At 44.0% G+C, this 14,178-nt stretch overlaps 1 protein-coding gene across 3 annotated transcripts; it reads left to right on the top strand.

The window, feature by feature from the left end:
* The first annotated feature begins 5,579 nt into the window (after positions 1 to 5,579).
* On the top strand, positions 5,580 to 13,234 carry tpd52 (tumor protein D52). 3 transcript variants are annotated; one of them, XM_010873384.5, is made up of 8 exons: positions 5,580 to 6,499; positions 9,380 to 9,498; positions 9,703 to 9,851; positions 9,966 to 10,067; positions 10,526 to 10,552; positions 11,078 to 11,119; positions 11,757 to 11,805; positions 11,897 to 13,234. In XM_010873384.5, the coding sequence occupies exons 1-8, from the start codon at positions 6,367 to 6,369 to the stop codon at positions 12,029 to 12,031; spliced, it is 756 nt and encodes a 251-aa protein (XP_010871686.1). In that variant the 5' UTR covers positions 5,580 to 6,366; the 3' UTR covers positions 12,032 to 13,234. The 3 variants fall into 3 exon arrangements, with proteins under 3 accessions (XP_010871686.1, XP_034150669.1, XP_019905975.1); XM_034294778.1 differs by lacking the exon at positions 10,526 to 10,552 and having other exon boundaries at positions 5,584 to 6,499; XM_020050416.3 differs by lacking the exons at positions 10,526 to 10,552; positions 11,078 to 11,119 and having other exon boundaries at positions 5,598 to 6,499.
* The last annotated feature ends 944 nt before the right edge of the window (positions 13,235 to 14,178 follow it).

Below are 14,178 nucleotides of genomic sequence, written 5' to 3'. Positions count from 1 at the left end.
GACCTGAAAGGTAGTAGTTGTCAGTTGCTGGTGGATCTTATCAACTTTGGTGTTAAAAAATGACATACAAGTATGTAGCTATAAATTATAGCTTAATTTTAGATTTGTAATCAAAACAGAAAGCATGTTTACTTTGGGCTTATTGACATTAAGCCTGTTCTGCAAGTGGATTGCTTGAAATCCAAGTGTGTTGACTATGTGACAAATAACTGTTTGTGACAAAGCCAAATAAATATTCTGTCTAAGCTTCTATTACAGCTTCTTCCCCAGTGCCTCAGGAGTCCAAAGTTAGTGTTGGGAACCTGGCGTTCCGCAACTCAAACAAATACTCACTCTATGACAGATGATGTGCTGCTGTTGACATAGGCACTACACAGAGGAGCATTCAGACTGCCCTTGCGTCTTCACCTGACTTCTTGAAACACTGCTACTGGCTTAAATTAGGTTTAGAAAACGTAGGGTTCTGCTGACTGTTGTTGCAACTTATTGGCTTACGCAACAACTGGTCTACAAATAGGCAACACATTAGGCTTCAACTGCCGAGCTGAACTGTACTGACACCAAATTAGAGAGGCCTTTCTAGAACATGGGTTTTTAAACATTGTAGGCCCAAGACCCGAAATAAAAAATGGACCGTTCTCCTGGGACTCAAATTAAAGGGGAATGACAACAAATATCTGAATTGCTTAAAGTAATTGTTGGACTTTCTCTCTTTATGCACACAACTCTCACTCAATTTAATAGAACTTTGTCCAAACGATTATCTAAGTGAAACACCAATGTTTGGTTACAGTGGAAACACTATTGAAGAACCCCAAATAAATTGTGGTTCATGCCATAAATATTTTGTGATTTTATTTCTGTCTTGGGTTTTAGATTTTTACCTTTTCTAACATCTCCAAAGACGACTCTTGGGCTTACTGCACAAGCCAAGTTACACAAATTGTACATATCCATCGTTAATTTAAGGAAAAATTATTATTGATCAAACCGTGAGTTTACTTCTGGTCAAGACACATAGTTAAAGAATCACTAAACTAGATGGGTTTTGTTTTTTCCATTGAAAACTCCAGCTGGACATCACTTTTCCTCCCATTCAAAACCTGTCTAATCTAATATATCAGCACCTTCTGCTTGATAGTTGTAGCGTAATGCTTAGCCTATTTATTGCATCACAAAAGAATGGGACTATTTCACATTCCTTGTTGAGTCAGCTGAATGGATTTTTCTTTTTTTTCCTCTGGGATTTGATATGCTTGTGGCATTTTCAGAACCATGGACAGTGGTCCTTCCCCAGAAAGCAAAGTTCTGGAACCATCATCTAGCACTTGGTTTCGCTGTATTTAAGTATGAATAGAATCAAGGTTACGTAAGCAGGGATTTCCTCGTCTCATCACGCTCCAGCATCTCCTTCAGACTAGCCTGGCACCTGCCAAAGCCAACTGAGACTACAGATGATGGTTGACACCTATGGTTGACACCTGTGGTTGATGTTGTCGACATCACTGTCACAAACTGTCTGTGTTATTGAACTTTACCTGATCGGCAGTATAACATGCTAGGTGGCCTATCCCTTATTGTAATCCACTATTTCAATAATTGCGTATGTAGATGGTAGAAGGAGGGGACAGCACCAAAGCATGCTGGGCCTAATGCCAGATCATCCTAACCTGTTTTTGCCACTTACTTGTGTCATTCTATCAATCATGTAATAAATCTATAGCCATGACTGAGCTCCATCTCAGAAAATTGGTATTTGTAAATGGCCTAAATTAACCAATCAGCTGTCATTTTCTGTGGTTTAGGACACAGCTCAAAGGGCACGTGGATTTCATCCATATCTGGATAGGGAAACGTCATCTCGGCTTACTTTAAGTATAACACATATGTATTTAAATTATTTTGTTGATTTTAGATCATTTGGCTTAAGTAACAGATGTCCCAGCTCGTCTATGTACGAGCCCTACCAAAAGCATTCTACAGGGGTAGGCGGAAATAATAACTGGTTGCGTGTGTGCGCGTGCGTGTTGCGTTGCTATTTTTTTCCCCCCATCAAAACGTGAGATAGGGCAAGTCTGTGCTGTGCAGTTGCTGTTAGTCTTATGAGGGCCAGAAGGATGGAAAGATTTGTTTATCCTTGCTCTTAATGAACTTGGACGTCCCAACCTTTGACTATATTACACAAGAAAACGTTATATGGCATTGTCCGTTATAGAATATGCATCTATGTCCTCTTACCATCTCTGAGTGATTTGTGAGAGCCTGAAAAGGTTTCAGCCACTATCAGATGAAAGCTTCCCTCTTCTCCCTGAAGGCCTAGATAGAACACCCTTGTCTTCAATGGGGCCACTATCATAAAACACTACAAATGGCAGGCCACTCCCCTCCCCACGGTCTCCCATGGTGCCCCAGGCTGTGTCATGGGCAAGAGACCTAAATTACCCTCCCGACCCACCCCCCGCCCCCATCGTTAGGTGTGGAGAAGTCCTTGGCCTCTTTGTCTCCACACTGTCTGGCTCCCGTCCTGCCCCTGACCAGTCAGTGTCCCATGATTCCACTTTTGATCCCTCCACCATGTGACACGGCGCAGGAAATAATATACAACTTGACTAGTCTCTGTGCTGTGGTGTATTAACCACTTAAAGGGACATTTTTGTGATTTGGACATTAGGTTCCCAATCTGCTGGACTGTGGTTAAATGGAAGTCAGGCCACAGACAGACCCTATATATAGGGAAGGACAGAAACAGGAACATGAAACAAGAGAGAAGCACATAATCTAATAACAGTCGAATGCCTTTCTTTGTCAGTTCAACCCAACATGCTTTCAACATTATTGTTTTAGGGGATTCTATGTATAGCTGGCAAGATTCAGCTTTTTAGCATTTCTGTCAGAGGGAAGATGGCTGTCTGCTCTGCATATCATTTATTCTGAAGCAAAATCCCAAACTAGGATTGAAAAGAGTATTAAATGGAGAAGCAGCATACATTGTAAAAAAGAAACCTGTTATTTCTCAATTTCCTGTAAAGATAAACTGTACACTTCTACTCGGTGGTTAGGAAGTGTTTTAAATATGTACCTCAGGGCCTACAGGGTGGTTTCCCTTAATGAGTTGTCGCTGACATTTGCTACATATGTACATGCATATGTGCATTGAAAGTAGGCTTGTTTATACGTCCGCGTGGGCCGCTGGGCGTCTCTGTTCTCTAATGTCACCTTATTGAGTGATGCCTGCTTTGGCCTGCAGCCAACAAGGGCCAGTCAGAAAGACAAACATCCGGGAGTGGTAGAGCTCTTAGTGACGGCAGACAGAATGAAGAGGAGCAAAGATTCACCTGTCCTTCGTACAATGCCTGTGTGCTGGTGTGGAACCTGTTGAATGGAAGCACTGTAAAGTCTGTGACCCAGCTGCCGATCTGGGTCACAGACACAGACAGACTGGTCTCTCAGTCCTGTGAAAAATAATTTGAGCCCCTGATTTACTTTTACATTTGACCCTGAATGTTTATACTATTATAAACCAGATAAAGACCTGACCAAGTGCAGTGTGAAAAATATGCAAAAATCTGACTGGTGGCAAATACCTTTTACAGCACTGTATTCCTGGTCTCTATTGTTGACAGGGAATCCATCAACACTGGTTTTACCTAAATTTGCAATCCAACAAAGACTGTTGCTAGGACACACATTGAACTTACCATGATTGAAAGTCTTGGACTTGCTACGTTCCTACAACAATGGCCAAGCCCTACCCAATCCAAAGTACCTTCTTCCTCACCACTGGCAATGTAGCCCTGTACAATAGTGGTTGAAAACAGAACTTTAATGTGGCATCGCAGATGGACAGCGCTGCTGCCCCATGAAATGGAAAAAGGGCACCAGGCTACAGTGTATATAAAGTCTACACACCCCTGTTAGGTTCTTGTGATGTAAAAGAATGAGACAAAGATTATGTCAGAACTTTTTCCACCTTTTAATGTGACCTATAAAATGAACAATTCAATTGAAAAACAAAAAAACTCACAAAATAACTGTGCACACCCTTAAACTAATATTTTGTTGAAGCACCTTTTTATTTTATTACAGCGCACAGTCTTTTTGGGTAGGAGTCTATTAGCATGGCACATCTTGACGTGGCAATATTTGCCCACTCTTCTTTGCAAAAGCGCTCCAAATCTGTCAGATTGCGAGGACATCTCCTGTGCACAGCCCTCTTCAGATCACCCCTCAGATGTTCAATTGGATTCAGGTCTGGGCTCTGGGTGGGCCATTCCAAAACGTTAATCTTCTAGTGAATCCACGCTTTTGTGGATTTGGATGTGTGCTTTCGGTCATTGTCATGCTGAAAAGTGAACTTCCTCTTCGTCTTCAGCTTTCTAACGGACCCCTAAGGGTTTTGTGCCAAAATTGCCGGGTATTTGGAACTGTTCATAATTCCCTCCACCCTGAATATGGCCCCGGATCCACCTGAAGAAAAACAGCCCCAATGCATGATGATGCCACCACCATGCTTCACTTTGGGTATGGTGTTCTTTGATTGATGGTGTTGTTTTTGCGCCAAATATGCCTTTTGGAATTATGGCCAAAAAGTTCAACCTTGGTTTCATCAGACCATAACACTGTTTATGGTATGTTTGTTTTTGTAAACTTCAGCCACGCTTGGATGTTTTTCTTTGTAATAAAAGGCTTCTGACTTGCCACCCTACCCCAGAGCCCATTCATATGATTGTTGTCACATGTAGCACACAGCCAGTACTTGCCAGAAATCCCTGCAGTTCCTTTAATGTTGCTGTAGGCCCCTTGGAAGCCTCCTTGACAGGTTTTCTTCTCGTCTTTTCATCAATCTTGGAGGGAAGTCCAGTTTCTTGGTAATGTCTATGTTGTGCCATATTTTCTCCACTTGATGATTACTGTCTTCCCTGTGTTCCATGGTATATCTAATGCTTTGGAAATTCTTTGCGCACCATGGCTTTTGCTCTGTGATGCAACTAAGAAAAACACCTGAACTTATTTTTGTGATTAATCATCACAGCTCTGTTTAAACGGCGAGGCTTCTACTCTCTCCATACTACATCACAGCTCTGTTTAAACGGCGAGGCTTCTACTCTCTCCATACTACATCACAGCTCTGTTTAAACGGCGAGGCTTCTACTCTCTCCATACTACATCACAGCTCTGTTTAAACGGCGAGGCTTCTACTCTCTCCATACTACATCACAGCCCTGTTTAAACGGCGAGGCTTCTACTCTCTCCATACTACATCACAGCCCTGTTTAAACGGCGAGGCTTCTACTCTCTCCATACTACATCACAGCCCTGTTTAAACGGCGAGGCTTCTACTCTCTCCATACTACATCACAGCCCTGTTTAAACGGCGAGGCTTCTACTCTTCCCTCTGTAGCTGTGCAGTGCTCCAAGTATGACAGTCTGAACTGGATTAGTGGCTCACATTAATCTGGGACACTGCAGATTACGCCTGCTTCCATCTCACAGGCCTGCCCTATCCTGGCTCTGGGTGCGTCACATGTCCAGCTAACAAATGGAACCCGCTTTTCCCTAAGATGACAAGATGGATGAGGCGGGGAGGTGGCCCTCCAGAGGGAGGAGACAGGGAGAGGACCAGACCTGCATGCTGGTTTGATCAACACAGAGGACCTCCTGCATGCCATAAACGCCAGCATGCCTTCCGTCTGGGTTCTCCTTTAAACAAATCCTCCTGTTTGTGCAGAACAGGAGACTGTGGGTGTGTGGGAGTCGGCAGGAATCCGCCTCTGACCTTTTGGGATTATTCAGAGGAGTGTGGCCACCCAGGGACAGGGTGGGACTGGGGGATTTCCGTGTTGGGAAGAGGTAACTCATTAACACCACTGAAGGGGTGTGGTGACGCTGCCGGGCAAGCTGCCTGTCATGTGAGTCTGCCGCCGACAGAAGGACCCAGGCGACGGACGGACGGACAGGCTAGGAGGCTAGCCTGGGCTAGAGCTGTGTGTGTCGGGCCATAACACACCCAAACACGCTGACATAAGACACGCGCACACATATACACACAACACACACAAACATGCTGGCATGAGACGCGCACGATTGTGCTTCGACCCAACCCACTGAGGACAATCAGACTAGTGAGGAAACTGGCCCAGTGGCACGCGCCCTGTCACATGCAGGCAATCAGCTGCAACATCCACAGTGGCCTGTGAGCTGCTGTGGTTGGAAACCGGCAAGCTAGCCAGCCACCTAGCCTAGCCTGGAGCCACCCAGCCTGGAGCCACCCAGCCTGCGGCAAGCTACACCCAGCCTGCGGCAAACTACACCCAGCCTGCGGCAGGCTACACCTAGCCTGGAGCAAGCTACACCCAGAAAACAGACATGGACCCTTTGGAGCAGGAATACAAGTCCCCATTTGACTTTGAACAGGGGGTGAATACCCGATACCTCTATCTGTCTCCCAGCTTCAACGTAACACCACCAGGCTCACCACAGGGGACGGTCAGAGCCAAAGGTAACTAGAGACAGAGTGTGTGTGGGGAGTCAATGTGTTTGGGTTTGTACTATGATACTGACAGGAGAACAGGATTGTCTGTATGTCTTGGTTTTAGTGCTCTGTTGCTGGCACATCCTGACGTGTTGAATAAGATGAGGCTTTCTGTAACAGATGACAAGACGAGCAGGGCTGACATCTTTGATTGGAGTGACTCCACCCCTTCCTGGGCGATTGGGAGTTCTTAGTTTCAAAGCTCATTTCTTTCAGTTGTACTACAGTGTTGTCATTTACAATTTCCAGCTGACACAGGCAGTCTGTCCATACAACCATCCCAACATTTAATCAAATGCCTGTGCCCCTGCTGGAATCACTTACAAATTACTATTATAATATATTCATAAGGCTGTTAAACAAATTCTCCCTAAAAACATTCAAGCGGAGTGCTGTCTTTATTTTATTACTGCTTAATGAATCTAATGTAGTGCTAAATAAATAGCATAGGCCCAAACAATTTAAGTAAGTTAGTCTATGGATCTGAACAGAGCAGTGGTTTCAATTCTAGGCTGTATTATCACTTGCTGTCATAAGGAGGATTCTGCAACATGATCCGCAGTGACTGCAAACTGCATAGACTGCTGGGGTTTGGTCATCTGCTGGGGGTTAAGCTCTGACAAGCCATGGGAAATAATCTATAAAGTATCACAGGAAAAGCCCTTTAAACAAATATTTGTCTGAGAATAACAAATAGTTACATAGTTACTCTTTAACAATGCTGGCAATCCTTAGTTGTACAGCTTGCTTAAAGCAATACCCTGTAATTAGCATACACTGGCTACTGAAATAAAATTACAGTGCAAATGACAGTTAAGTAATATTAACAATGTAAAGACTATTGTGGCTTCTTATAATAAGTAATAATTGATGCTACCTGGCCATTATTATACTATTCCCTTGTTTTATAGAGACTCATTACAGGAGTTTTGTTTTTCCAATAATGATTATGCTTATAATGGTTTAATACACTGTTGTACATGCACACAATGTTTTAGTGTAATAATTTCACTGCCCAGAAATTGTTGGGGGTAGGGTTGCAGAATACTGGCCTGTATTCTTGTTAGGTGATAGGGATTGAAAACTGGTTTATACTCTCGTTAGGAGATAGTGTTGGAGCACTGCCCTACATACTGTGTATATAAAGTCTACACACCTCTGTTAAAATGCCAGAGATGAAGACAGAACGTTTTCCACTTTTAATGTGAATGACACCTATAACATGAACAATTGAGTTGAAAAACAAACTGAACTCTTTGAGGGGGGAAAATGTAAAACTCACAATAACCTGGTTGGTACCACTGTTCCACTGTACCCAACACAGACCAGTTGCTTGATTACATCTAGGCTATGCTGCAACAATGCATCAACGAGCAGTGGGAGAACAAGAAGTGAGCCAACAGAACCGGTTTCCTGACCTGATACTTTGGAATACAATGACCCACATCGCCAGTTGGGGTGTGTCATTGTCTCCCAACTCCAGTCCTCCGGTAGCCCCAACGGTACACATTTTAGTTCAGTTTGTGTGTCCCCGGGGTCCGCACAGATCCACATTACTCTGGGTCATAACAGAAACCCTGGTGGTCCGGGACAATGCGGTAGGTTAGACCAGTCACTGTGTCAGTAGTACGGACACCTGAAACCCCACAGGGCCTCGTCATCTAGAGGAAAACAAAGAGGACAACGAGAGCTGGAGACTGGAGTGTTGGAGGTCAAAGGGGAAATGGTATTAAATATGTGTTGTGTATTTTAATCAGCACAGGTCTACACACAAGTCAGGCCTTAGAAATATAATTATATTTGTTTGATTGATGCTACTTTGAGCAACAATGCAGAGCCTGCCTCTACTTGTCCATAATAATTCCCCTTGAGACCAGTCCTCAGTGTTCCTGCATTGTCTTGCCCGGTGTTGTAAAAACTCTGGTGCATGTTTGGAATTGTTCATTAATGTACATGCAAAAAGTGGAGAACCATTCATACAAACCTAACACCTATAGGATGCTTATATGGTCTGGGCAAAAAAAATATTGTGACTGGGTTTTAGGTGGCATTCATTCTCCAGTTTCGATTCCCTTGGACGGCCAGTACCCAGATGTATACACTGTACCACTGTAGTCGCTCTGGATAAGTGTCTGCTAAATGACTTAAAATGTATAAGTCGTTTATCAGAAGGTAAATGTCAAATACATGTAGAGGCAGGCAAGAAAACTGTAATGTTTAGTCAGATAATGTGCGGTTACCACTGCATACAGTCATCTAACCCTGATAAGCGACCAGTCAGTAGATCCAAATATTGAACCCATGATTCACACTGAACAGAGACACACCAGAATTCTCCAGTTAGGGAATGTTAGGACAGTTTAGCAGCAGCCTGGGATATTCACTGTACCATAGTTAATTCAATTGAGTTCTGTCCAGTTCCAGACTTTTCCTCACAGCTTGTTTATTGACAACGTCTGGAGCCTGCTCTCATTTTTTCTTCCCTGCTGTCCAATCTTCGGGCTCCATCCAGAAAGTTCTTCTGTTGGTTAGTCATTTTCCCTCCAGGGTGAAGCCCGGACTGACTGGCCTGTGTGAAGCTCACTGTCACACATCCGAGTGTTGGTGAGAACACACACAATGTGTGTGAGCCCAGGTACCTGCCATTGAGCAGTTGTCTGTCTTCAAAGGATCATCTCTCAATCCAGCTCCTCCCTCAGCTCCCATCATTCAAGGCCTGTGGAGGATCTGTCTGGCCGGTATCTGTGACCTCCTCATCCTCCAGACGGCGAGATGAGGGTTACATGGGTCCCACTAACTGTCCTGTCACGATCGTTTTTAGTCTGAGGACATCTTGCTTACTTCCAGGTGCTGTTAGGGCGGAGTCTGTCCCCGAGGTGGGGGAGGATGCCGTGACGTCAGTGTCTCCATCCGTCCCCCCCATGACAGAGGAGGAACAGGAGGAGCTACGAGAGCAGCTACTCAAGGTAACCACAGTTACTTATTGAGTTTTGTCACAGAACGAATGCCTAGGCTTTGGCTTAGTGGGCAAATGTGTTCTTCTGGCAAACCGTAATTCCAGGATCAGACTATAGACTCTGCGAAGGCCCACTATTTTTCTCCCAGAACTTCAGATCTCTTCAGCACTCAGTTTGTCTGTTTATTTATTTATTTGTTAAATTTTTTCTCAGGTGGAGGATGAGATTGTGACTCTATCTCAGGTGCTGGCGTCTAAGGAGAAGCAGATGGCAGACATCAAGAGGAAGCTGGGCATCACTCCACTCAACGAGCTCAAACAGAATATCAGCAAGAGCTGGCAGGAGGTCACCACCTCTACAGCGTATGTGACACTGTTCTACTCTAACTTGCTGAGTAATCAGAGGAGGAATGTCTACCATACTTCTGTCATCCACCTCTCCCTCTTTTCTCACCTCCCTCCCCCCTCCCCATGAAGGTTTAAGAAGACGTCTGAGGGCCTGTCGGTGGCCGGTCAGAAGGCCACAGCCGCCTTCACCACCATGGGCTCAGCCATCACCAGGAAGCTGGAGGACGTCAGGTGAGGCTCGCGCGTAGCCTCTATCTCAGAAGGCACCCTATTCCTACGTATGTGGTGCACTACTTATGACAGGGGTCTATGTAGTGAGTAGGGTGCACTACTTATGACAGGGGTCTATGTAGTGAGTAGGGTGCACTACTTATGACAGGGGTCTATGTAGTGAGTAGGGTGCCATTTTGGACCCAGGGAAAGACTCTGTTATAACCATGAGGGAAGCGCTCCACTCACCCCACTCTCCCTGCCGAAGCCCTGTTGTCTTCATCACCAGTGAGACACATTGGAATGAATGGTGGACATGTTTACTACTAACGTCCCTGTACTCTTAATACTAAGTGTTGTTATTTAGACCGTATTAGAATGACACTAGAGGTCTATGCTTGTTGCAGGGGATCGTTACGTAATAATATCTTATGTCTTGTTATTGTACACGTCTTTAACACAATACCTGGCTTTTACAGATTGCAGTCTCTTTCTAATTCCTTTGGGTAAGATGGTCCCCTTAGTGCTATCAGTCAGTCAGGCCATACAAAATCATTTTGGATGCCTCGGCACCCATTACTAGCTAGGTGTTAGCCTGCGTCTGTTAGTGTTTGCCTGTGTAGGCTAGCGTTGTCTGCTAACGTTAGCCTGTGTCTGCTAGCGGTGGTGGTGACTGTCTTCTCTGTCTGTAATACATGGGTGTTCTTGTGCTGCAGTCATTGGAATGGTGTGAGCTCGGCTAGGATTCATTCCAGTGCTCCCCGTCATTGCATGATTGTCTATGTAGGCCTATGTTTTCACACGCAACGGCAGTAACCGCATGTTTCCATGTTAGCACGCTCTTACAGTCTCTCATCACTTTAACTGGGGACATTGAATGAATGAATGAATGAATGAATGAATGAACTATAGGGTGAATGGAAGGAATATGACATGGATACGTATGACTCTACCTCCACACTAAGAATGGCTGACTTCTCGACCTTCGTTAACCCCCCCCTCTCTCCTTTTGCTTTAATGCTGTCGGATAGCATACGCTCCCTCCAGCACTCCGCTAGCATGCCTGTGATGAGGTAAGGGGGAACCAAGCCAGTCTGGAACCTTCCACTCCCCCATGAGCTGGTCTAGAGGGACTCCTGCTGCTGCCACAGGCAGTCAGATGGCTCTGTAATAGTCCTTATCCTTGTATTAATATATTCTCACACCCTGGGTCAGGGGTGTACCGATCCGATACGGGCTAAAACATGTGGGACCGGGTACCGCTGACCAAGAGCCTGTGTAATGACCCGATGCCACAAAACCGATTATTGCTTTGTGCATTAAACACGAGCTGTTGATGACGGCCAGACTGGAAACTTGGGCTATGTCTTGTGAAGTCATCAAAAACCACAGTGTCCGCAGTCTGGTATTTACTTTTGAAACAGCCACTAGTGAAACTGGTAGTTTGCACACTTTGCAAAGCAAATGACTTATTCTACTGTTGAGTGTTCATGGAGTGTATTTGAGCACAGTTCAATAAGATTTTATGTTAAATTATATAAGTTATACAATCTGAAATATTGAGAAAGTGGTTAATCAGACGTATGACGTACAATTCAGAAATTGTAAAATAATTAGGACAATCGTGAGGCTGGAGTAGTGAACTGCATTTAGATGCCGTATGTTGGTCTTGTTCAAATCACTCCTCGTCACCTGTCCCTCTCTCCACAGGAACACTCCCACCTTTAAGTCGTTCGAGGAGAAAGTAGAGACTTTAAAGGTAATGGCTGATAAAAACGAGTCTGAACTTAGAATCACTTCGTCAAAACGCACTTCAGTTATGTCTTCAAAATGGGTGTCTGGTCCTACAGGTCAAGATTAACCCAGCGGCGTCTCCGGGTGACTTTGATGGTATGAGCTCTACAGCGACCTCTGACCCCGCTGTTCCTGTGGAGAAACAACCGGAGGCCACGCCCATGGACATCCAGAATGAACAGCCCCACTGAGACCAGTGTGATCATTCACCCCAGACCCCCAGCCAGCCTGACTTCCAGTGGAAACATAAAGTTCTGTGTCCCTTCTTTCTGCTCTCCCTGTCACCTCCGCTGCTCCGCAACCCCCAAGCACAACACAGCCAATAAGAAAAGCAAACAAATGTGGTTCCCCTGTGACTTTTTTTTATTTTTGATACATTTTTAAGATTCTTGTGACACCTTAACGTTTGTGTGTTTGTTTGACTAAGTTTTTATTAGAATGTCCGTGGGTTAAGGAACCTGTAAATGTGTCAGTATATATTACACGTGAGATGAGCACCTGTAACAGTAAGGGGTGGGTTATAAAGTTGTAACGGCACAAAGCCAGTTAATTCACACAAGGCATTTGAGCAGTATCAGGCTTTTTATTTTTTTCATTTGGTATGTTTTTCAATTTCCTATTTTGCTTTGACGATTTCTAGTCTAACACTGAAGTGTCTGTTTTGGTCTCACACAGTTTACTGGGTAAAGGCATGTCACTCTCACCAGTATCTCCATTCAACTGTCCCTGTCTATCTGAATAACACTAGTAATGTGGTATTGAGCCCAGCTGAGTTAATCCCAGATCTTTATAGCTCCAATACTCCTCTGACAGTGAAAACCACAGGCACTGGACTAAATCTGCTCTCAGAGCAGTTTATAAAGCTAAACTCTGACATGAAAGGGGGCGTGCCGACGCATCCAGATCAGTGAGTAATGCTTTGTTAATATGGTCGGTCGGCTAGCTTTGACCCCCCCAGGTCAGTCCAATGTTCATCCCTTACAGCCCTACGCAGGCTGGGCCAAAGTCAATATTTGAGCGCCAGTCATTTGTTTCTGTGAGGGTGTTTAAAATGGCTACTTTCTCTGCTTACTATGCAGAGACACATCCGGATATTCACTGGATGCTTTGTACGTTTCTGCTGTTGAATGTTACACAATAATGTGTAGGTTGTTTTTACCCTGATGTCCATTTTTTTCCCTTTTAACAAATATTTTAGAATGTCCCTCAAATAGGTGGGTTAGTTACTGCACCCCCCACACACATTTGATTTCATTTATCAAGGGTTTGTTGAATGTGGTGTGACAAATTATACATTCTTTGCAGTGAAATCTTAATACGAGAGGGTTTTCTCTTCTGATTCAAAGGATGTAACCAAAACAATTTTGGAAATAAATAGTGAGCTTGCAAAATCATGTTGTAAATGTTTACTCCTGAAAACCATTATGACACATTGCCTATCAGACTAGTACATATATTGTAAATGCCTGAGTCCTGTACTGATATGGACTGGCCACATCGTATAGATGCATTGAGGAAGTAAACCGTTCCATAAGGAAAGCCTTGGATTCCATCTATAAGAATGTATTGTGGCTAATGAAATGTATTCCAGTGAGTACATGAAGGTCTCTTAAGGACACGAGGTGTTCCCTTTTGTGTCTAGTCAAGACCTATTTCACAGAAATGCCTCTGAAGAAAGTGGCACAAATGTATTCTGGGCACAACTAGTTTCAGATGAAATCCGAATGCTGTTGTCTCATTTGAATGGTTCTGAGAGATTTTCAAGACAAACAATGACCACTGTTCAAGTGCGTTCTTGCTAAACCTTATTTTAGACCATTACAACACCTTGTTTCTCAGTTTTCTTAGCATGATATTAAATGTTTCATCAATTTATTAATTCATTTTCTGTCTACCAAAGCATTACAGGGATTCCCTACCCACTCAGTGCCAGTAACGACATATAGCTGCATCTAAAAAAATATATATATATTGTGGATAAGTTAAAGTGACACCTTCATATATTCTAGATTAATTATACAAAGTGAAACATTTCGTATCAAAATATTAGAATATAAATGTTATACAGAAATGTCGACCTGAAAAGAGCTCTAATCGGCGAATTAACTCCATTTGTTGTTTGTACACACCCCGAATCATGGGGAAGACTACTGACTTGACAGTTGTCCAGAAGACACTCGTTGACACCCTCCACGAGGAGGGTAAGCCACAGAAGGTCATTGCTGAAAGGGCTGGCTGTTCACATAGTTCTGTATCAAAGCATATTCATGGAAAGTTGACTGGAAGGGAAACTGTGCACAAGCAACAGGGAGGACCGCAGCCTTGAGAGGATTGTCAA

Source organism: Esox lucius, chromosome 10, assembly GCF_011004845.1.
Source record: "Esox lucius isolate fEsoLuc1 chromosome 10, fEsoLuc1.pri, whole genome shotgun sequence".
NCBI lineage: Eukaryota > Metazoa > Chordata > Actinopteri > Esociformes > Esocidae > Esox > Esox lucius.
Note: the sequence above shows the minus strand (reverse complement) of the source record. Positions and strands in the feature narration are given on the sequence as shown.